This window comes from Gracilinanus agilis, chromosome 6, assembly GCF_016433145.1.
Source record: "Gracilinanus agilis isolate LMUSP501 chromosome 6, AgileGrace, whole genome shotgun sequence".
Lineage (NCBI taxonomy): Eukaryota > Metazoa > Chordata > Mammalia > Didelphimorphia > Didelphidae > Gracilinanus > Gracilinanus agilis.
In genome coordinates, this window is record NC_058135.1 from 298,191,397 (window position 1) to 298,214,775 (window position 23,379).

The 23,379-nt window shown below is 57.4% G+C and overlaps 1 protein-coding gene across 1 annotated transcript in view; it reads left to right on the forward strand.

Moving 5' to 3' along the window:
- Positions 1-2,655: 2,655 nt before the first annotated feature.
- LOC123252855 (mucin-6-like) overlaps positions 2,656-23,379 on the forward strand; it is a 43,053-nt gene continuing 22,329 nt past the window's right edge. The window contains exons 1-23 of the mRNA XM_044682089.1: positions 2,656-2,781; positions 11,137-11,344; positions 11,811-12,026; positions 12,385-12,447; positions 13,183-13,212; positions 13,500-13,553; positions 14,234-14,477; positions 14,847-14,973; positions 15,081-15,171; positions 15,957-16,066; positions 16,489-16,696; positions 17,151-17,273; positions 17,470-17,590; positions 17,773-17,911; positions 18,074-18,178; positions 18,517-18,589; positions 18,959-19,096; positions 19,614-19,775; positions 20,320-20,414; positions 21,392-21,524; positions 21,693-21,942; positions 22,477-22,547; positions 22,612-22,761. Of these exons, the coding sequence (XP_044538024.1) occupies positions 2,656-2,781; positions 11,137-11,344; positions 11,811-12,026; positions 12,385-12,447; positions 13,183-13,212; positions 13,500-13,553; positions 14,234-14,477; positions 14,847-14,973; positions 15,081-15,171; positions 15,957-16,066; positions 16,489-16,696; positions 17,151-17,273; positions 17,470-17,590; positions 17,773-17,911; positions 18,074-18,178; positions 18,517-18,589; positions 18,959-19,096; positions 19,614-19,775; positions 20,320-20,414; positions 21,392-21,524; positions 21,693-21,942; positions 22,477-22,547; positions 22,612-22,761 (3,037 nt within the window). The remainder of the gene's footprint in view (positions 2,782-11,136; positions 11,345-11,810; positions 12,027-12,384; positions 12,448-13,182; positions 13,213-13,499; positions 13,554-14,233; positions 14,478-14,846; positions 14,974-15,080; positions 15,172-15,956; positions 16,067-16,488; positions 16,697-17,150; positions 17,274-17,469; positions 17,591-17,772; positions 17,912-18,073; positions 18,179-18,516; positions 18,590-18,958; positions 19,097-19,613; positions 19,776-20,319; positions 20,415-21,391; positions 21,525-21,692; positions 21,943-22,476; positions 22,548-22,611; positions 22,762-23,379) is intronic.

The following is a 23,379-nucleotide window of genomic DNA, read 5'->3' on the forward strand; positions in this document are numbered from 1 at the left end:
CACAGGTGACTTGGTGGATAGAGAGCTAGGCTCAAAGAGAGGACCTGGTCCTGGGTTCAAATCGGACCTCAGATATAGCCTTGCTGTGTGACCCTGGGTGAGTCACTTAACCCCCATTGCCTAGCTCCTACCTGATTCTGTCCCTTATATATCTGAGAAATGTCAAGCCCGGATGAAGCACCTGCGGTGAGCGCCGGCGATCCAGAGAAGGTCTGACACAGCCAAAGGCCGAGGCTCCAAGGGCGTAACTGACTAGACACACATGATCCCCTGGAGTTGGAGGATGGAAGGAGTTTCAGGGGGACCCTCGAGGGCCTGGGGCCTAGCTGGGGATGAGGGGCACAGGAGACCTGGCCTTGCTACCAGCCCAGAGAGGTGGGCATTCCGGGGTAGGCAGCACTGGAGACTGGCCAAGATGAATCTCTGAAACTGCCCAAGGCTGGGACTGGTATAGAATGGGGGGGGGGGGCTTCTCCCCAGAATGAGCCCTCCCGGGCTGTGACCAGGAGCTTCCATGCAGAGCTGGGGCCCCTCTTCTTGCCGTCGAGCTCCTGCGGGCGGCCTCAGGGGCCATCGAGGCAGGGGCCGGGAGGGTCGATGGTCAACTCGTGGCTCCTTCAGAGCTCCGCAGACACGCATTGCCAGCACAGGCTCCATCTCGTTCTGAAGCCTGGACAAGCATCACTCCAGCCCCAGCAAGTGCTCTTGGCCATTTCCAAGGCTCAAAGTGTTCCCACTGAAAACTGAACCGACAGCCTGGTTTGAGCCGACTCCAGCCTCCCTGGCCCGGCCTCGAGCCTCGGCCCCATGCTTGATGGAGTCAGAGGCCCGGAGGAAAGGCCCAGAGGGATTCAGCTGATAAGTTCTAGTCAGGATCCGAACTCGGGTCTCCTGGAGGCATAGGGGAGAGAGCCCGGACTGAGAAGGGAAGGGTCTCAGAAGTGGGAAGCTGGTTCAAATGCCGGCTCTGCTGTGCCCTGCCCGGGTCATTCTGGGCAAGTCCCCCACCTTGCTGAGGCCTCGGTTGGTAAGCAAAGCCCCTGAACCCCTCAACCCTTGAGTTGAGGCCCGCAGCAGGCGAGGGCCCCAAGGAGCATCTCTCCCTGCCCGGAGGCTGACTCGGGTCACTTCCTGTGAGTGTCCTCAGAGGCCGCACCACTGGCCCTCCATGCTGCCAACCTTCCCAGCAATGCCTGTGGCTGCAGGAGCAGGGAGGGCTGAGGCCGGGGCCCCTGGGGCCGGGCAGCTGGTGGCTCGAGGCTGGGTGCTAGCCAGCTGGCTTCTGGGGGGAGCTGCGGGAGTGGGCTCCAGGCTGCGCTGGCCGGGTCTGTCGATGCTCTCTGAGTCTCCCTGGGCTCTTGCTTGGGACAGCCCAGGCCAGGCATCTCGGGGGTAGGCTGCAGGGCTTCCCGGCCCCTTCGGTGAGGCCTGTAGGAAAGCTTGGCCCTGCCTGGGCTCGGCAGGCCCTTGAAGGCCCTGGGAGCTGGGAGCCCCTCGTTCTTCCCCATCAGAGGCCCCCTTCTCCTCTCGGGCAGGGCGGCCCAGGAGCTACCCAGTGGGCAGGCCCAAGTTGACATCATGCCGGCAGCCGAGGCCTTCCTCATCTCCAGAGGGCTTGTCGGGGCTACTCCTGGGCGCTCCCCCCACTGATCTCTGGGGACCTTCCTTGCCGCTCAGCCCGCCTGCCCCACAGGAAGCCTCCCTCACCGCCCCCCATTCACCTGAAACACCTCGTCTGACTGGTGTGCGCCCCTCTCCTGGCCCTACCCTGTGCCAGCGGCTCAAGGGCAAGGCTGGCATGACTCATCTTCTCAGCCACAACTCCCAACCCAGGGCCTGCCACGCAGGAGGCACCTTACCATGTTGGCCAAGTCAAGCTCCATAGACACTGGCATCTCGTTGGGTCTGGGGGCCCGAATCCCCATTCTCACCCACTGAGGCAGCTACTGATCACCTGGACCCAGCGGAGGCTGTGTGGGGAGTAATGGGAATGGGGGAGGGGGGAGCCTCCTCTCTGGGGCCAGCACAGGGGCAGGCAGAGGGAGGCGAAGGCACCAGAAAGGGCCGATCGCTGGGCACTGCCAGCCACCTTCTCTCTCACTAAAAGTTTCCACAAGCAATGAATGGGTCAGAAGCCTGAGAGTCACCAGAGTCCCCGGGGTCGTTGGGCCTAACGTCCTTACTATGGAGACTAAACGGAGGTCTGGAAAGACCGAGGAACTTACAGTCACACCGAGAATTAAGTGGCAAAGCCTGAACTCAGAGCCCGGGTCTCTGTTCCCAGATCCCACTGGCCAGGGCTCTTTCTACACCTCCTGGGACATTTGGAAAACAGCCCTGCCCGGAGGCAGGAAGCCTGGCCCTGCCCTTGACCCGACAGAGGAATGTTGGGCCTCCTGGGCCTGTGACAGCGGAGCCGAGGATGGGCTGGAAGTGTCCTTGGGTGTGTCCATGCCTCCCTCCTCTTGGGCTGGCATTGGCAGTGAAATAAGAAGCTCTCCAGGGGAAGCGCCCCTTCACAGAAGTGATTTAAGACCCAGGAAGCCCAGGGAGGCTCAGAGAACCGTGTGTTCCTGGAAGGTCTGGCTCCCTGGGCGCTTCTTACCTGAGCCGGCCCCACCACACAACGCAGACCTTTTGGGTGCCCTTGGTGCCATGGCCAGGACAGGGCTCAGGAAGGAGGCACAGCTCTCAACTCTGCCCTCCCGCCTTCTCCGCTCCCACTGCCCTGGCAGGAGCCCCCACCGGGTCATGCCATCACCCGTCAAAAGCCAGAAAGCAGTGAGGGTGCCCTGCCCTCCTTTCCTCCCTCCCTGGCTCTCCGGAAGGGCTCAGGGCTCACCTGTCCTGACTCCAAGGGAGCCCAGGCCCCTCTTCATGGGCAGCAGGCCCTCGAAGGCTCGGCTGTTCCTATGTCTGCCCAGCTCACTGCATGGAGAGCATCGCCCTTTCCCTGTTCAGCCCTGCTCGAGACCATCCCAGAACCCTGAGCTGGTGACATGGCCTGACACCTCCCAAAGGGGGACCCACCTGGCCCCCCCAGGAGCTGAGGAGGACCCCTCATTTACATTTATTCATTTCTTTGTTTGTTGCGTTAAAATGCCCAGGTCACTCTCCCCTCCTTCCCTCCGTCCCTCCCTATAAGAAAGAGGGCATCATTTGCCAGGATAGACATAGATCTAGAACTGTGCCTTCCCCGTCTCTCTTCATCAGTTCTCTCCCTGGAGGTGGAAGTTCACAAGCCATTCTTCAAACGAGATTGCTTTTGGTTTGGTTTGATTTCATTTTTTCATTAAATATTCTCCCAAGGTTCCGTGATTCATGCTCTGTCCCTCCCCTCGTCCCTCCCAGCTCCGGAGCTGGCGAGCAGCTGCACTGGGTCACACGTATGTTATCACTCGCTACCTAATCCCATATTATTCATGCTTGTAAGGGTCATCTTTCAAAGCCAAACCCCAAATCATATCCCCATCCAAACAAGTGATAAATCATGAGTTTTCTTCTGGATTTCCACTCCCACGGTTCTTTCTCTGGATGTGGATGGCATTCTTTCTCACAACCCCCCCGAGATTGTCCTGGATCATTGCATTGTTGTTAGTTGCAAAGTCTGTCTTGATCGGCCCACCGTGTGTCCGTCTCTGTATACGCAGTTCTCCTGGTTCTGCTCATTTCGCTCTGCATCAGTTCATGGAGGTCTTTCTAGTTCTTCTAGAAATCAAGCCGTTCATCATTCCTTGCCTCACAATAGCGTTCCACGAGCATCATTTCCCCCCATTTGTTCAGCCGAAGTTGTCAAAACTGACAAATCCTGAGATTATAAAAATACGATCAAAGCTGACCCTAAAAACAGTGAAAGCAAGATTTCATCGCAAAGGCCATTTTGCATTTCTTCTCTCTCTCTCTCTCTCTCTCTCTCTCTCTCTCTCTCTCTCTCTCTCCCCCTTCCCTATCTCGTGTCCACGATTTCTTTCACAGGTTAAAAACCCACGTCTTTTTAAGTTGTACGGGATGCTACATCAGCCATTCCCCAAGCAAGGGGCACCCCCTCATTGTCCAATTTTTTGCCACCACAACAAGAGCTACTATAAATGTTTTGGGGCAAACAGATCCTTCCCCATTTTCTTTATCTCTTTGGGATACAGACCCTGTAGTGGTATGGCTGGATCAAAGAGCAGGCAATCTTTTAGTGTTCTTTGGGCATAGTTCCAACTTACCCTCCAGAATGGTTGGATCTGTTCACAACTCCACCAGCAATGTATTAGTGTCCCAATTTTGCCACATCCCCTCCAACAGTTATTACTTTCCTTTGCTGCCATATTGGCCAGTCTGCTAGGTGTGAAGTGGTACCTCAAAGTGGTTTTAATTTGTATTTCTCCAATCAGGAGAGAGTTAGAACATTTTTTATATGATTAACAATGGCTTTGATTTCTTCATCTGAAAACTGCCTGACCATTTGTCATTGGGGAATGCCTTGGTTCCTTATAAATATGACTATGTTCTCTACCTTTTTGGGAAATAAGACCTTTATCAGAGACATTTGTTATAAAAAAAAAATTTCTCAGTGTGTTGCTTCCCTTCTAATCTTGGATGCATTGGTTTCATTTGTATGAAAACTTTTAAATTTAATATACTCAAATAATTCATTTTACATCTTGTAATGTCCTCAATCTCTTGTTTGTTCTTAAATTCTTCCCCTCTCCATTTATCTGACAGGTATACTATCCTCCATTCACCTTAATTACTTATAATATCACCTTTTCCATCTAAATCATATACCCATTTTGACTTTATTTTGGCATAGAGTGTGAAATATTGATCTAAATCTAACTTTTGCCAGACTGTTTTCCAGTTTTCCCAGAAATTTTTGTCAGCTAGTGAGTTCTTATCCCCAAAGCTGGGATCTTTGGGTTTGTCAAACACTAGCTTGCTGAGGTCATTTACCCCTAGTCTATTCCATTGATCCTCTCTTTTGTCTCCTAGCCAGTGCCATATTGTTTTGACAGTCATTGCTTTCTAAGGTCTGGTGCTGCTAGGCCACCATCCTTCCCTTTTTTTCATTAGTTCCCTGGATATTCTTAATCTTTTGTTCCTCCAGATAGTTTTTTTGGTAGTGTGATAGGTACGGCACTGAAGAAGCAAATTAATTTAGGTAGAATGGTCATTTTTATTATGTTAGCTCGTCCTACTCATGAACAACTAATATTTTCCCAATTGTTTAGCCTAATTTTATTTGTGTGAAAAAGGGCTTTATAGTTTGTGTTCATATAGTTCCTGTGTTGGTTTTGGCAAATAGATTCCCAAATATTTTGTATTGTCTAGAGTGATTTGAAATGGAAATTTCTCTTTCTAGTTCTTGCTGCTGAGTTTTGTTGGAAATATATAGAAATGCCGATGGTTTGCGTGAGTTTATTTTGTATCCTGTGACTTTGCTAAAGTTATTGTTTTCGCTAGCTTTTTATTTGATTTTCTAGGATTCTTTAAGTATACCATCATATCATGATGGAACAGTTCTTGAGAACAGGGAGACAGACTGTCATCCTGGACAAGTCATGAAACCTCTTGGAGCTCATTTTTCCCTTCTTTGAAGTGGGGATAGCCATAGTGTGCACCACCCACCCTATATGTCTTGAAATGCAAATTCATAGCCAAGTGCTATACAATTGTTATCATTTTGCGTCCCAAAACTTCTCTTTTTTCTTTCTTAAACCCCTACCTTCCGTCTTGGAATTCATACTGCATCAGTTCCAAGACAAAAGAGAGGTAAGGGCTAGGCAATAGGGGTTAAGCGACTTGCCCAGGATCATACAGCCAGGAAGTGTCTGAGGCCATATTTGAACCCAGGACATCCTGCCTCCAGGCCTATCACTGCTCTCCTCCCCTAAGTCTCTTAAGACAGGGAACTTAGACTGGAAAAATGTGGACATCGCTATGCTTTCCATCTGTATCTCATTCTGTTATGTCCACTCTGCAATGTAAATGTCAACTCCTGTCCCCTGTGGGAGCAGGCAGGGCAGAAACTAATGGGCAGCCCAGACCAACAGAGGACCAGGTAGGGCAGTGCCATAACTTGTTCAGCCATTCCTTAATTGATGAGCATCCCCTCCATTTCCATTCTTTGCCACCACAAACAGAGCTGCTATAAATATTTTTGGTACACAGAGGTCCTTTTCCTTTTTCCTTGCTCTCATGGGGATACAGACCTACTTGTTGGATCAAAGGGTCTGCGTAGTTTTATAGCCCTTTGGGCATAGTTCCAAATTGTTCTCCAGAATGGCAGGACCAGTTCACAACTCCACACATGGTTCATTAGATCACTGGCTCTTCCCTCATTCCTGCTAGCTTCTGTCATTTCTGATAGGTGTGAGGTGATGCATCAGAGTTGTTTTAATTTAGATTCCTCTAATCTGTAATTGAGAGCACTTTTTCATATGACTATAGATAGCTTTGATTTCTTCTTCTGAAAACTGCCTGTTTATATCGTTGGTGCATTTACCAATCAGAGAATGGCTATTATTTTTACAAGTTTGGCTCAGTTCTCTACTCAGTATATATTTGACAAATTAGGTCTTTATTAGAGAAACTTGCTATAACATTTTTGATATTTCATTGTCTTTGGAACTTTTAGCATAATATAGTTTTCCTGATTATTTCTTTTTAATAAGGTCTATTTTTGCTTTGTTTGAGATCATGATTGCTGCCCCTGCCCTTTTTTTACTTCAGCTGAAGCATAATGGATTCTGTTCCAGTCCTTTATGTTAACTCTGTATGTGTCCTGTAAATAGCATATTGTTGATTGCTGATTTCTAGTCCACTCTGCTTTCTGCTTCTTTTTTTATTGGCGAGCTCTTCCATTCACACATTCAAGTTACTATTACCATGTATTTCTCTCCCCTCCGTTTTCTTTTATTTCTTCCTCTATATCTCTTATCCTGTTCCTCTGCAAAAGCCTATTTTGCTGCTAACCACTGCCTCCCTGAATATGCCCTCCCCTTTATCATTCCCTCTCCCCTTTCTCTTATCCCCCTCCTTATTTCTCTACTGCAAGTTATGTTTCTATAAATAACTGTGTATAGATATTCTTCCCTCTTTGAACCAATTCCCATGACAGTGAGGTTCAAGCATTACTCACCCCACCATTTCCCCCTCTATTTTAAAAGCTCTGCTTTGCATTCCCCTTTCAGGTGAGAAAATATCCCCCATTCCACCTCTCCCTTTCCCTTTCTCCCAGTGCATTCCTTTTTCTCACTTCTTCATTTGGGAGAGGGGTGTGGAATCATCTCAAAACAATCTACTGACACTCTCTCTTGACACTCTTTTTAAACTGCCCTAATAAAGATAAGTTTCCTAGGAGTTACGCGTATCATCTCCTCATATGGGAATGTAAATACTTCAAATATATTGAGTCCCTTATGGTTAGTCTGTCATGTTTACTTTTTTATGCTTCTTTTGAGGTTTTTTTCCCCCTGAATTCCAATTTTTCTATTCAGCTCTGGTTTTTCATCAGGAATTCTTAAAAGTCCTCTATTTGATTAATTTGTTTTTTCCTGAGGGATTATTTAGTTTTGCTGTGAAGGTTATGCTTGGTTGTAATCCTAGCTCTTTTGACCTCCAGAATATCATATTCCAAACCTTCCACTCCTTTAACATAGAAGCTACTAAATCTTGTGTGATATTGACTGTGGCTCCACAATAGTTGAATTGTTTCTTGCAATATTTTCTCCTTGACCCAGGAGCACAAGAATTAGGGTATAATATTACTAGTTTTCATTTTGGGATTTCTTTCAGGAAGTGAATGGTAGAGTCTTTCAATTTCTATTTTACCTTTGGGATCTAAGATATCAGGACAATTTTTCTTGATAATTTCTTGAAATATGATATCTAGGCTCTTTCTTTGGTCATGGCTTTCAGGTAGGCAATAATTCCTTTTTCCTCCTTTTTTTATTTAGAATATTTTTCCATGGTTAAATGATTCATGATTCTTTGTCCCATTCCCCACCCTTTCCTCCCTACTCCTGGAGCTGAGAAGCAATTCCACTGGGTTATATATAAAAAGCCTATTTCCATATTATTCATATTTGCAGTAGAGTGATTTTTTAACATCAAAACCCTACTCATATCCATATTGAACTATGTGATTGATCATACGTTTTTTCTTCTATGTTTCTGCTCCCACTGTTCTTTCTCTGGATGTGGATAGCGTTATTTCTCATAAATTCCTCTGGATTGTCCTGGGTCATTGCATTGCTACTAGTAGCAAAATCAGTTACATTCGATTGTGCTACAATGTATCAACATTCTCCTGGTTCTGCTCCTTTTGCTCTGCATCAGTTCTTGGAGGTCCTTCCAGTTCACATGAAATTCTTCTAGTTCATTATTTTTCTCAGTACAATAGTATTCCATTCCCATCAGATACCACAATTTGTTCAGCCATTCCCCAATTGAGGGACCACCCCCTCATTCTCCAATTTTTTGCCACCACAAAGAGCATGGCTATAAGTATTTTTCCTTATTATCTCTTTGGGGTGCATACCCAACAGTAGTATGGCTGGGTCAGAGGGTAGGCATTCTTTTAAAACCCTTTGGACATAATTCCAAATTGCCCTCCAGAATGGTTGGACCAATTCACAACTCCACCAGCAGTGTTTTAGTGTCCCAATTTTGCCACATCCCCTCCAACATTTATCACTTTCTTTTGCTGTCATATTAGCCAATCTACTAGCGATAGTGAGGTGGTACCTCAGAGTTGTTCTAATTTGCATTTCTCTTAACAGGAGGGATTTAGAATACTTTTTCTTGTGTGTTATTGATAGTTTTTATTTCATCATATGAAAACTGCCTGTGTTCATGTCCCTTGACCATTTGTTGATGGGGAATGGCTTGATTTTTTGAAATAAATTAGCCAATAATTCTTAAATTATCTCTTCCCAACCTATTTTCCAGGTCAGTTGTTTTTCAGATAATTTCACATTTTCTTCTATTTCTTCATTCTTTTAATTGGGTTTTTTTTTTTTGGTTTTTGGTTTTCTTTTTTTTTAACTCTTAATTTTTGGTGTATTGTCTTATAGGTGGAAGAGTGGTAAGGGTGGGCAATGGGGGTCAAGTGACTTGCCCAGGGTCACACAGCTGGGAAGTGGCTGAGGCCGGGTTTGAACCTAGGACCTCCTGTCTCTAGGCCTGACTCTCACTCCACTGAGCTACCCAGCTGCCCCCTATTTTATTGGTTTTTGATGTCTTAGAGTCCTTAGCTTCCACTTCTCCAATTCTAATTTTTAAGATGTTGTTTTCTTCAGTATTTTTTTTTTTTTGCTACTTTCACTTAGGTGTTAATTCCCTTTTCATAATTTTCTTGTGTCACTCTCATTTCTTTTCCCAATTTTTCCAGTATCGCTCATCTTTTTCTTTGACTATTTTAGGAATTCTTGTTGGGCATGGGTCTAATTAGCATTTTTCTTTGAAGCTTTGCTTCAGCTATTTTCATGTTGTTTTCTTCCTCTGGATTTATGTCTTGGTTTCCCCTGTCCCAGTAGTAGATTTTTATGGTCAGGTTCTTTTTTTGTTGTTTGCTCATTTTTCCAGCCTATGTCTTAACTTTGAACTTGATGTTAATGTTGAGCTCTGCTCACCGGGGGGGTAGGAAGCAGTGTCCCAAGCAACAAGTTTTTTTGGTGCTGCTCTTTTCAGAGCTACTTCTGAGAGTCTGCAAGTTTTTGGTATTTCCAAGTGTGATCCTGGGAGAGGTGTAGTCATTGCTCTCCTAGTCTGCTCTCTGGTCTTTACCCAGGAAGCGTGCCTGTTCCCCTGTAGCTACAAGGGCTAGTTCTCCACTTGGCTCTGGAACTATAATCATTGCCCCTGTTCCCTTGTGACCAATCCCCAGTGCTCCTCTCTGCCCTAGAATTGCAACGCAGAACTACATACAGATGATAGAGTTGCAAATCAGTGCCAGTTTTACCCAGGGTCAGCAAAGGGTCTATGTAGTGCCTGGGTTTTAAAAAAATTCTTACCTTCTGTCTTAGAATACTAAATATCAGTTCCAAGGCAGAAGAGCTGTAAGGGCTAGGCTGTTGGGTTTAAGTGACTTGCTCAGGGTCACACAGCTAGGAAGTGTCCGAGGCCAAATTTGAACCCAGGACCTCTCATCTCCAGGCCTGGTCCTCTATCCACTTAGTCACCTAACTCCCGGTAATCTCTTTCTGATCAGCTGTTCAACCCCCTTATTGTCTTTGGGCTGGGAGCTCCAGAAGCTGCTGGTGTGGCTAATTGATGCCATGCACGTGGACTCCAGGCAGGCCTCTACCCCAGCACCCCAGATTCTCCTGCCAACCTCATCAATTTTCTTAGGCCAGAAAACTATCTCACCCCAACTTTTTGTCCAAGACTTGATTTGAGGCCTAATTCTAAAGTTGTTTGGAGGGGAATGGAGAGAGTTCAGCTGGACAGCTGCCCCCCGATCCGCCATCTTGGCTCCACCTTCCACGAGATCTATCTGTGTTCTTCCCGACCTCCCTGCAGCTTTCAGCTCTGCCCATCATCTCCTCCTCCTCCAGAATGGAGTTCACAAGCCTTGGCTCTGGGCCCGCCTGCCTCATTCCTCCTCTGTTTGCTCTTCCTTGTTTGTGGCGAGCCCACTGATGATGAGCTGGTCCTGGGCTCAGCTCCGGGACGGGGAGTCCTCACCACGCTTCTCTCTGCTCTTGCATGTGGCAGTCAGCTTCCATGGGGTCATCATCTCTGTGTGCATGTGTGCTTACATGTGTGTTCTACATGTGTGTGCATGGCTGTGTGCACATAGAAACATACATGTGGGTGGGTGTATCCTCCTAAACTTCCCTCCTGGCCTCCAGCCTCTTATCACCACATGCCCATGTGGCCATGCTGCCACCATTTTGGCATGTATGTAACTGTACACGCTTGGCTGCATGTAGTCTGAGAGCGAGGCTTGTTGTTGCCTTTCTCGTGACCCAGCACATAGGACAGAGCCTCAGGCCCAGCCGGGGCCTTACAAATGTCTTCTAATCAGCTGGCTGATCACCTCCAGCTCCCACCTCTTCAGGCACACGCCGCCCCCTCTTGCCAGAGGTCTTGGCCAGGCCGGCAGGGCCATGTCTTGGGTGGAGCGTGCTCCTCTCCTCTCAGGGAAGACTGGTGCAGCCTTACAGGCCGGCCTTGGACCCCCGCTTTCCTCGGAAGGCCCTTCATGGCCCAGCAGACGTTCCAAACTCAAGCCAAACATCCCGGAAATCGTGTCGCTCTAGCAACGGCTCTGCAAACGTGGTCATCTCCACAGCTGTCGAAGCCTTTCCGTGGCAGGGCTCGGGCCACGGGGGGCCCCTCCCCCAGCCAGGCCAGGAGAGTTCCAGCACCAGCCCCCCCGCTCCGTGGTAGCAGGCACCTCTCGAGCCAAAAGGCTGTCACTCGCCTCAGCCTGCTCCAGCTCAGAACGCGGCAGGGCAGGGCAGGGCAGGCTCTCCCCAACTTCAGGGCTCTGTACCCAGAGCTACCTTCTAGGGGCCTTTGGGGGTGCCTGAGTCACCTTCCCCAGAAGCCAGAGAAGAACTTGCCCTGCCACTCTCTTCTCTCACCCGCCTCTTGGCCTCGGAGTCTCTGTGCCCTCCGAGCGGCAGCCTAAAGGCAGCCCAGGCCGAGGGGCTGGCCTAGCCTTGGGCTCTCCCAGAGGCCCCCTGATGTCCAGACTGAGAGCTCCCGGGCTTGTCCTCTCCCCCCCCTTCTCCAAAGCTCTGGCCTCCCTCCAGGCCGACCTGGGGCTCTGTTTGCCCCCACCATGGGCCTCTGACTTTCCTGATTTCTAGGGATGGGCTTGGGCTCTGAGAGCGTAGCCTGCCCCAGGTCTGCCCACGTGGCCTGCCCGGAGCTGAGGGCACTGCCACCACCCTGTGCCTTCTGTGCCCACCTGTGCTCTCTCCTCCCTCCATCCCGGGATACCTACCTCGTACATGGCCGCGTCACCCTCTTACACGCCCTCCCCTGCTCTCGGCCTTCTGAGGCCGTGCCAGCTTCTCTGCCTGGCCCCGGAGCCTTTCCAGCTCCTTCTAGCTCCCACCAACGCGTGCCTTACACCGGCCGAGCTGGACCCAGCCCTGGGCTCTCAGCCTGTCATCCGGGCCCTGCCCCTCCCCTGAAAGCACAGGGCCAGGGGGAGGGGATCCGGCCTTCCGCTTTCTGCCCTCCGCAGCCGGGCATGCTCAGGCCGCAGGGCCAGGAAAAGTGTCCCTCCAGGAGAGCTGCCCCAGCGTGGAAGGGCTGTCCGGAGGGGAGCTGGACGCCCCCTTGCCAGGGAGGCTGGGGAAGGCATTCTTCATGGAGGGGGAACTGCGGGAGGGGCTGGGCCACGGGCCTGACGGGCGCCATCTTCTTCCTGGACAGGCCTGGAGGACAATTACTTTGCCAACAAGCTGCATCAGAGAGAGAAGAGGGCCCTGACTTTGGGTGAGTGAATCCTGGCTCTGGGAGGGACGAGGCAGCCCCCCAACCCTGGAGCCCAGGCCTCCTCTCCGGCACAGCCCCCAGAGCCCAAAGGGCCTTGGCACCTGCCCAGAAGAGGCCTCAGAGCGTGACCTGAGCCCATTCACCCCCCCACTTGGGCCTTCAAGGCCTCCTACTTTCCGTCATGAAAAATTCTGGGCCTAGTACCACCCCGGGCCCTTCTGGGAGGCCAAAGAGCAGCACTGGTCAGACCAAGGGAGGTTTGGCTAGAACTGTGTTGTCCCTGGGGCTGGGCCCAGGAGCTCTGGGTTCAAATCCTGGCTCCTCTGGGTCCTTCTGGCGGGGCCTTGAGCACATCCTGTGGCGCAGCTAGACTAAATGGCCTCTAGTTTGAGGAGCAGTCAGGAGAACTGGGGGAGGGGTCGCTGGTTTCCTGAGGAGCCCCCCTCCTCTCCGAGGGCAGCCCAGCTCCCGGGGCCGGTCCTGAGGATCGCCCCGAAAGCTGCAGGACCCCTGGTGATGGGGGGTTTGCTAAGCACCTTCCTGGCAGTCGCCTTGGGCCTGGCCTTGGGGAGAGTCACTGGGGCTCCGCAGGAGGGAGGGCCAGCTGCCCCGGCCAGCCTGAGGGAGGGCTAAGCCGCTGTTGGCCCCACCTCGCCATAAGCGCCTCTCAGTGCCCGGCCCAAAGCGCCCAAGAGCCGGGCACTGACTCCTCCTCCTGCCTGCTTTCTCCTCTAGGCAGTAAGACAGGATCTCAGACAACCACAGGTAAGATCTCCGGGGGGGGGGGGGGGACCACAGAGAGCAGGGAGGGGGCTCCGCCAAGCCTGGAGGAGGCCCCGCACCCAGGCGGCTGCTGCCAGAGGGGAGGACCCGGAGGGCTCAGGACGTGCCCGAGGGCTCCTCTGCAGGAGCCATAACTCACCCTTAAGGGCCCGGGCCTGGGGCGCCATCAGTCCTTTGGGAGACGGGATGCCAGGCACCCCGAATTTCTCCCCGGGACGCCCTGTCAGGGAAGGGGGTGGGCGAGCTAAGCTGCCCCTTCTGCCACCTAGGCCCGGGAGCTGCAGTGTCCTTGGCCAAGGAGGAGGACAAAGACCAGCATCCCAGTAAGTGAGGGGGTGACCCGGGGTGCCTGCCCAGCCCCGAGAGGCCCCTAGAGAAGAAGGGCAGGACTGCCCCTGCCCAGCCTGGCTCCGGGCTTCTCCAAGGGCCCCTGGCACCCCTGTTGGCCACACCCTGGTCACTGGGCACCCCGGGCCCTGCCAACTTCTGAGGCCGCCTGTAAAGAGGGGTTTCAAGGGCAGGGGCTTCCCTGGACCCGAGTGCCAGGCACAGGGAAGATGCCACCTTCCCCTCCTGGGCCCTACAAAAGCAGGAGCCGAGTAAGACTGGCTCCACGGGGCGGCAGCCACAGATCCTCCTCATAGGGGGCAGGAAGAACTCGGGTTCGAGGCAGTCCCTCGGCCAGCATAGAATGGCGGCGTCTGGGGCAGCAAACCACGGGAGTCAGTGGGTGGGAGGTGACGTTCCAGGGACTGACACCTCAGGACAGGCCCAAGTCCAGGACAGAGCAGGTGAGAGTCCGGCCGGGCCAGGCTGCCATCTGCCTGGAGCAGGCGCCGAGGCTAATCTGGCCTCGGGAGGGAGAGAATAGTGGAGGAGCCGGAGAAGGCCGGGGACAGACCCCAGGCGCCCGGGTCTGGGCATGCCGGAGCCAGGCTCTCCATGCCCGGCCACATCCCGGGAGGGCCTCGGGGCCCTCTGACTCCCTCCTCCCTGCCGCTAGCCCTGAGCAAAGGCTGGTGCTCCACGTGGGGCGGCGGCCACTTCTCCACCTTCGACAAGAGCCTCTACGACTTCTACGGGACCTGCAACTACGTCTTCGCCGCCGCCTGCGACCCGGCCGCCTCCCCCGACTTCAACATCCAGCTGCGCAGGGGCCGCGACAGGAGCATCTCCAGGATCATCATCCAAGTGGGGCCCTCCGTGGTCACCGTGCAGAACCGGGCCATCTCCGTCAAGGACGCTGGGTGAGCGGCTCTGCGGGAGCCGGGAGGGCAGAAGGGCAGGATCCCGGGCCGCCGAGCTGGGCCGGGGCAGAGGAGACACTGAGCAAGGGGGCAGAGCGGGGGGCGATGCGGGCGGCGGGCGCCAGGCCCGAGGCCTCCTCGACGGCATGGCGGGGGCTCGGCCCTCCCACTCGCACTGGCACTCGGGAGCCCAGAGCTCTGTCAGGGAGATGCCGTGACGTGTGGGAAGCGCGCAGGGCAGGGTCGAGCCCGACTCCGCCACGATTTCCACGCCGCGCACCTCAGTTTCCACACGGGTCTCTGCAGGCGGTGGCTCTGGGAGGGCGGGGGGGCAGCTCGGCAGAAGGCTGAGGGCTCCCTCTCTTCCAGCCTGGTCAGCCTGCCCTACACCAGCAATGGCATTCAGATCATGCCCTTTGGGCACAACGTGCGCCTGGTAGCCAAGCTCTTAGAAATGGAGCTGGTGGTCATGTGGAACGATGAGGACTATCTGCTGGTAAGGAGGGCCTGGCCTGGGAGACGAGGGCTCCGGGGGGCCCTCGGGGAGCCTCCGGGGATGCGCCAGTGCCCGGGCCGGCCCCGCCAAGCTCCCCTCCCCTCCAGGTCATGGTGGAGACCAAGTACATGGCTAAGACCTGCGGCTTGTGCGGGAACTTTGACAGCGAAGACAAGAATGACTTTCGGAGTGAAGGTAGTCCTGAGGCCGGCCAGGCGGCCTCCCCTTCCCGCCCTGCTCTGGGCCCTGGGGGGGCGCCGCCTCTCCAGAGCGGCCCCATGAGCGACACTCGACTCCTCCCGTCCCCCAGCCTCGACAAGAGACCCAGATTCTGGGCCACCCACCTCGGGCCTGGGCTCGGCGGAGGCCTCCTCCATGGCCCCACAGCCAGCCCATTCCCGGTCCTGCCCACCCGCCCAGTGGGCCTGCGCCCAGCTGTCTCCTCGTCCCTTGGGCCCTGGCTCCCACCAGCTTTCTTCTCAGCACCTTCCTGCTGCCGGGCCTGCCCTCCCGAGAGCCCCCATACCAGCTTCTCTGGGCCTCCCCTGCGCCTAACCCTTGGGTCACTGGCTCTCGTCTCAGCAATGGACCTCGAATCCAGGCCCAAAGCCACAGGCTCCTGTCGTCCCGTTCTTCCCCGCATTCTGGCCAAACTCACCCACTCGCTGCTCCTCAAACTCCACTTTTGCGCTGGCTCCCCCATGCATGGAAGGCTCTCCCGCCTCTTAGTGGCCCCCTTCAAGCTCAGCCCCGTTGCCTGAAAGCCCAGGCCTCTATTTACCCAGAATCCCTCCTAGAGAATGGAAGCTCCTTCAGGGCTGGGCCTCGGTTTCCCTTCTGTCTTTGTACTCCAACAGCCAACGCTTCCTGAGTGCGATTGTCCTGGGGAGGCAGACTGGGAAACAGGGAGCCTGGGGGGGCAGGGCAGAGGCTGGCCGTGGGCTCCCGTGCCCGGCTGGGATGCCCACTGCCCCTCCCTACAGGCAAGCTGCTGGAACCGTATGAATACGCCATCCTGCAGAAGCTGGACGACCCCAACGAGATCTGTGCCTACGAGGAGCTGCCCGTCGCCAACAGAATGCCCAGGAACTATGTACGTGGGCAGTGCTGCTCCCCGGGCATGGGGGGGGCCAGGAGGAAGGGGACAGCACGCCGAGGACGCGAGGAAGGCTTAGGGGGCCGTCAGAGGCCCCATGGCCTGGGGGAGCTGACAGGTGCAGAGGCCGCTTGAGGCAGGCCTTGGGATGGCAGACGTAGCCCGCCGTCCAGGAGCCGCCCGGGCTGCCACCCGCCGCTGGCGGCCTCCAGGCTCACCCACGGGCTTCGGGGCCTTCCTCCCAGACTCCCTCGCTCCGGAGCGCTCGGTATCCCCATTCAGACAGAATCCCTGAGGGGGCTCCTCTCCAGGGTGAAGCACTGGCTCGGCCCTCCTCCAGCCCCTCCAGCCAATGAGGGACCCGGGCCAAGCCGAGAGCTGGAGCCTCCTGACCGGGGCCGCCTCCCTCTCCTTGGCAGACGCAGCTCTGTCTCCAGCTGCTCAATCAGGTGGGCCCCAACTGCAACGTGTCCAAGGATGCCTTCGCCACCCGCTGCCAGCTGGACCTGGAGGGCTGCTCGGAGGCGGCCAGGCCCAACTGTAGCTGCCACACGCTGTCCGAGTACTCTCGCCAGTGTGCCATGAGCGGCCAGCCGGTGAGAGACTGGAGGAGGCCCGGCTTCTGCTGTAAGTGCCCTGAGCGGGCATCAGGCCCTTGAGAGGGAGGAGCTGGGGGGCGGGTTTCCGCAGCGGATGGTGGGAGTTCAGGGACCCCAGACCCCCCTCCCCCGCTCCCGGGCTGCCGCCCAGACTTCCGGCCTTCGTTGGAGGCCTCCCCACGTCAGAGGGAGAGAGCCGGCCGGCTCCCCTTCCTGCTTTCCCATTGGGCTCCGCGCTGATTCGGTAGCCCGAGTTCAGGGCCTGGGAGGTCCCTTCTGGCTGGGCGTCAGGAGCCAGCGCAGTGCTGGAGTGAGGGCCAGCCAGGCCCCTGCAGGGAGGGCACACGCGGAGGAGCCCCCCGGCCTCCTGCCCCGCCCCAGCCTCCTCCTCGGCAGCCCTGACGGGGAGAAAGGGGACAGGCCTGCCGGGCACCCGGGCCCTCTCCTCACTGCTGGCCTCTCCCCGCCTCCCGCGGCCCCAGCGCTGGGGAAGTGTCCGGCCAACCAGGTGTACAAGGAGTGCGGGGCGCCCTGCGTGAAGACGTGCTCCAACCCCGCGCACAGCTGCTCCAGCTTCTGTACTTTTGGCTGCTTCTGCCCTGAAGGTAAACTGAGGCTGGGGGGCCCCAAGGAGACGGATCGCCCTTCCAGCCCCCAGCACGGTGGGGGGCGGGGGGGGGGGGCAGAGCCTGGCCCTCCCGACTTGCTGGACCCAGAGGGCGTCCCTTTCCCGCTCTGGGGCCCCGCGGTGCTGAGGGCCGGCCGGGTGGCCCATCACTCCCTGCCGGCCCTCCGTGACAGGCACAGTCCTCGACGACATCTCCAAGAACCACAGCTGCGTCCCCGTCTCGCAGTGCCCGTGCGTGCTTAACGGAGTCACCTACGCCCCTGGGCAGGCCGTGAAGGCCGCGTGCAGGACCTGGTGGGTCCCCCGAGGGACGTGGGGGGCGGGGCTTGCGGATGTCCAGGCGGCCGCCCCTCCCCGCCCCCCCTCACCATTGGGGTGACCTGCCTCGGGGCAGTCTGGGAAGTGAGGGCTGGGGGCCCCGCCCTCCCCCCGCCCTGGCCCGGCCCCCCTCGCCAGAGCCGCGTCCTCCTCCACAGCCGGTGCGCCTCGGGCCAGTGGGTCTGCGCGGAGCTGCCGTGCCCCGGCCGCTGCTCCCTGGAAGGCGGCTCCTTCATCACCACCTTCGACTCCCGGCCGTACCGCTTCCACGGGACCTGCACCTACATCCTGGTCAAGGTGCGGCCGGGCCCCCCGGAAGTCCCCCCCCCCGCGCCGACTCCCGGGCCTCCCTCCCTCCCGGGAGGGGTTTCAGGCAGCTGTTGGGGGAGGGGAAATCCCGGCTGAGTCGCTTCCACTGGCTGGGGCAGACGCCGAGCCTCGTCCTCCATCCCTCCCCAGAGCCCCTGCCTGCCCGACAACGGCACCCTCATGGCCGTCTATGACAAATCGGGCTACTCCCACTCGGAAACTTCACTCAGAGCCATCATCTACTCCTCTACCAAGGTAAGGCCCGGGCACAGGGCCCCAGCTGGCACTGCCCACTGCCCGGGGCTTGGAGATCTCTTCTGGAGAAGGGGCAGGGGCATCCTGGAGCAGGCCGAGCTCCACGAAAGCCCCCACCCAGCCTCATAGGACACTGGGGCTGATGCCAGGCTGCCCGGCGTCTCCCTGGCCCAGGCGTGGCACCCCCACTAGGGGCCAGGGAGGGGTGGGTGTGAGGCCCTGTGTGAGACCCAGAGAAAGACCCAAATCTAGAGATAAGGGAGAGCCGCCCTCCCGGCCGGCTCCTCTTCGTTCTCCCGGCGTGGTGCCAGCCCTCCCCCTCCTCACTGCCTTGCCAGGACCAGATCGTGATTTCTCAAGACGAGCTTCTCACAGACGACGGGGACGCCAAGTGGCTGCCGTACCAGACAGGTGCCGATGCCCACTGCGGGCAGCCCCCAGCTGGCCCCGTGCGGTGGGCAGGGCAGGGCAGGGCCCCTCCGAGCCCAGTGCCCCCTCCCGGTCGCAGGGCTCTTTGCCTGGCCCCTCACTGGTCACCGGAGGCCCTGCTAGGGAGGGTGACCCTGGCCAGAGGCCAGACAAGGAGGGCCCTTGCTCGGGTCCCACTGCAGCCTCCCTGGCCCTGGGGGCACCCTCGCCCACGTGCCACAGGCTGCAGCTGGGGGGGAGGGGGAGAGGGGCCTCCCAGGAAGTCCAGCCCCTTCCGAGCCAGGCAGCCTGCCCAGGAGGGAGGGGAGGGAGCCTGGAGGCCGGCCTGCGCCTGAGTCAGGGGCCTTCCAGGGAACATCACCATCTTCAGGCAGACCTCCACCCACGTCCAGATGTCCACCACCTTCGGGCTGGAGCTGACGGTCGAGCTGAGGCCCGTGTTCCAGGCTTACGTGAAGGTGGGACTCCAGTTTAAAGGCCACACCCGAGGTGAGCCGGCGCCCTGCCCGGCCGAGAGGGTCAGAGGTCGGGAGAAGCTTCCAGGAGGCAGGAGGGAGCGAGCTCCCCGGCTCTGAAGGCCGCTCGCCTCCAGAGATTCAGGGGAATCTCGGGGCTGCCCATTCACTTCCCCACCAACACCCAGAGGCCGTCCTGGCTGCCCAGGAGTGGGGCCTGGCTGGGGCCTGGGCCTGCGCCTAGCCAGACCCTTCCGAGGAGGGTGATGTGAGGACACCGGAAGGGAGGAAGGAAGATGGGGGGGGGGGGGGAGGACAAAACAATAAGAGGCTCCGTGAAAGGAAACGGCCACCAAACAAAAAGAGCCTGGATGGGCTGGTAGTGAGCTCCCCGTCAGGGCAGAGGTCAGACAGAGTGCTGAGCACTTACTGAGGGTGGTACGAGGGGAAAAGGGGCCACATCCGGGTCCGAGGTCCCTTCCGGCTCCGGCTTCTGTGGGACCAGAATCTCTGCTGGACGTGCCAGCTCCTGTGCTTGCCCTTGTCCCCAGGACTGTGCGGCAACTACAATGGAGACACCACGGATGACTTCCTGACTAGCATGAACATCATAGAGGGCACAGCCTCCCTCTTTGTGGACTCCTGGAGGTCAGGAAACTGCCCCAGCGCCCTGGAGCGGGAAACAGACCCGTGCTCCATGAGCCAGCTCAACAGTGAGTGTGGCAGTGAGGCCCTCCAGCTGTCCCCCTGCCCCAGAGGGCATCACGCTTCCCCGGGCCCTGGGAACCACCAGGGCTGTGCCTGGAGCTGCTGGCACAGATGGACAGCCTGTGGGTGAGGGGCTTGGGGACCCGGGCACTGGGGCCGAGAGCTGGGACACATCTGCTGGCCTCCCTTATCCTTTCACTGGGCACGATCTCAGCTGGAGGCCCCGGGCCTCAGCCTCTGGCTCGAGGTCCAATGGGGATCTTTGCTCTGGGGCAGCCCATTTGGGCCACCCAGTGGCAGGGCCTCCTTCACCCCTGGAGCTCCTTCTCCACTGGCACCCGCCCCAGCCCAGCTCTGCCACCAGCTTCCCATGACACCCGATGGCCAGGCCCCAAGGCCACGTTGGCCTCGGGCCCTCCTCGGTGCCCCTTCTAGCCCACAGCTTCCCCCCTGCCTGGGACACCTCTCCTGGGGTAGCTCGGGGCATGGAGGGTGGGTGGGCGGGCAAGGCGGGCCCCTGACCTTGGCCCTGTGCTTGCCCTCACTCAGAGATGTGTGCAGAGACCCACTGCTCCGTGCTGGTGAAGAAAGGGGCCGTATTTGAGGCTTGTCATGCGCTGGTCAACCCAACCCCCTTTTACAAGGTAATGGTGCCCTCTTGAGCGCCGCGCTCACCCCCCTCCCCCACCCAGCACTTGGGCCTGAGAGGCTCCATTTTACAGATGAGAACACTAGGCTAGTGAGCGCAGAGCCTTGCCTTCTGCTGCCTCCCACCTGGATCACACCAGCCATCCCTGGTGCCCCCGAAGCCTCGAACATGCATCACTATGGCACCTACTGTGTGCCAGGAGCTGCGCTGAGTGCTTTACAAATCTCATTTCATTTGATTCTCACAACAACCCTGCGAAGCAGGTGCTGTTATTATCCCCATTTTATAGATGAGGAAACTGAGGCAGGCAGTGTTAATTAATTCCCAGGCTCACACAGCTGCTAAGTGTCTGAGGCTGGATTTGAACTCAGCTCCCTGGGCACTATGGCACCACCAGCTGCCTCGATAGGGATGCCACGAGTTACTCCACACTGCAAGCTCGCAGGTGGCCAGGCTGTTCCGTGGACCGCAGAAGCGCGGTCAGTCAGTCCCAGGCCTGCTCTGCAGGAGCCAATGGCCAGACCTTTGGGCGCAAAGGCTCATCCTGCGGAGCAGAGGCAGGGCTGGGACCGGGGAAGGCGCATGCGCTAAGCCTCCCAGCGCCGAGAGCGTTCAGCACTCTGGCCAGCGCCAGGAGGAAGCCGGCTGAGGGCAGTCTGGGCAGACTCAGCCCCACTCCCCGGAAGAAGCGTTCAGCACTGTGGCCAGCGCCAGGAGCGCGGAGGATGCTCCGAGCTCCAGGCAAACCGAATCACGCGTGCACGTGTGTACACATACACCCGCACGTGTGTACACACATGTTCTGTGCGCGGTTAACGGCGGGGGGTACAAAAGTCCCTTCTCTTTTCTCCTTTCCCGATGGGAGGAGGGAGGCGGAGAGGAGATGCCCAGGGGGACGTCAGGGCTGGGAGAGGCCCCCCCCCAAGGGTCACTTCCAGAGCCAGGGCCTGGCATCTCCCCTTCTGCTTCCAGAGGTGCGTCTACCAGGCCTGCAACTATGAGGAGACCTTCCCCTACATCTGCTCGGCCCTGGGTTCCTACGCCCGCATGTGCGCCTCCATGGGGATCATCCTGGCCAACTGGAGAAGCGCCGTGGAGAATTGCAGTAGGTGGCCCCGGGGAGCGCCCGCACCCTGGGGGAATGGCGGGGCCCCCCTTCGGCGCCTCCCTCCGCCCGACCTGCCTGCCTCCCCCAGGGGTCTGGGAGACTCCGAAGCACTGGTAACGATGGCACAAACGTGCTCATTCCCCACCTCCCGGTCTATACCCACAGCCATCTCCTGCACTGGCAACCAGACCTTCAGTTACAAGAGCCAGGCCTGCGATCGGACCTGCCTGTCCCTTGCCGATCCGACCCTGGAATGCCACCCTAGTGACATCCCCGTAGATGGCTGCAACTGCCCAGAAGGCACCTACCTGGATCACCGCAATGAATGCGTCCGCCAGTCCCGGTGCCCCTGTTACCTGGAAGACCAGAAGTTCATTCTGGCTGAGCAGTCCACCGTCATCCAGGGAGTGCCCTGGTGAGCCCCGCAGGCCTGGCTGAGGCCCCAACGGAAATGGGTTGTTTTCCATTTTGCAGGCAGAGAAACTGAGGCACAGCGGGGCGGCTGGGCCTCCTCCCTGCTGGCCGGCAATGGGGAGTTTGGAGGCGGGGGAGGGGCAGAATCAGCCCCGGGAACAGCATGAAGGAAGGAAGCCGGTGAGCTACGGGGTCTGAACAAAGGGGAGACCAGGAAACCGGGCGCCGTCCCCTGGCAAGAAGGCGGCGGGACATGGCCAGGTGCGCTTCTCCCCCGGGATGTCCTGGCAGCAGGAGGTGGGGCCGAAGCGGAGCGTCCTCAGTCCCCCGCACGCGGCCTGGCACATCGTAGGGCCTAATATGGGTCTGTGGACTGACTGGTGACGTCTCGACCTGGCTCCCCCCTGCCCTGCCTCCTGGCAGCCCTTCGGCCTCCTCCCTGCTACGCCCAGCCCCTGGGAATCCGGACCCTTTTTCAGGGCCCGAGTCAGGCCACGCGCACGCACGTGTACACACACGCCACCCCCCCCCCCAGGCCGCCCTGCTCTCGGCCCTCCTCCACGTGCCGCCCCAACACCGTCCCGTCGGTCAGCCGACAGGAGTCCGGTGCGCGCCGTCCCTTCTCCCCAGTTCCTCGGTCCCCACCTCTGGGTGTCTCCCCTCCCGCCAGGTCGGCTCTCGCCCCCTGTGTGGGGGCCCCCCGCTGGGGGCCCAGCGGCCCAGCCCCTGGTCTCTGCGGCTGCCCAGAAATGGGGCTCGGGCCCCGGAGCAGACCAGAGACGAGAACGGATAGGGGTGGTACAGGGAGGGGCGGCACCTGGCAGAGTGTCAGAGGAGCTGCGGGGCTCTGGGAATAGAGCACCAGCCCTGCACTCAAGAGGACCCGAGTTCAAGTCCTGCCTCAAACACTTACTAGGGGGCGACCCTAGGTAGTTCCCTTCACTGCTGCGTGCCTCTGTTTCCTCATCTGTACAATGGGACTCCCACCCCCCAGGGCTGCTCGAAGGGTCAGGGTTTGTAAGCACCTTCTTAGCACGGTGCCTGGCACAGGGTGACGCTCATCAAAACGTTATTCCCTTCCTCTTCTGCATCCACAAAAAGGGAGCTAGGACGGAGGGCCGCAGGATCAGGAGGGGCCCCTGCCAAGCCCTCAGTTTCGCCATCTTTAAACTGGGGCAGCGCCATTCCTGCCCTCCACCCCTTCTGGGCCCCCTCCCCACAACAAGGGGGAGGGCAGGCTCTGCCGTTCCTTGGGGCCCCCAAACCCCAGCCTCGAGTCACTGCTGGGCGCACAGAGGCGAGCCTGCCCCGGGAAGGGCAGCGGGGCTGGGGCACAGGCTCTGCTTCTAACAGGTGGCGGCTGGGCGGCAGTGGGCGGGTCCATCTCCCTCCCTGAGCCTCTTCCCTGTCCGGGGGCCCGGTGGGGGCGGGCGGGGGG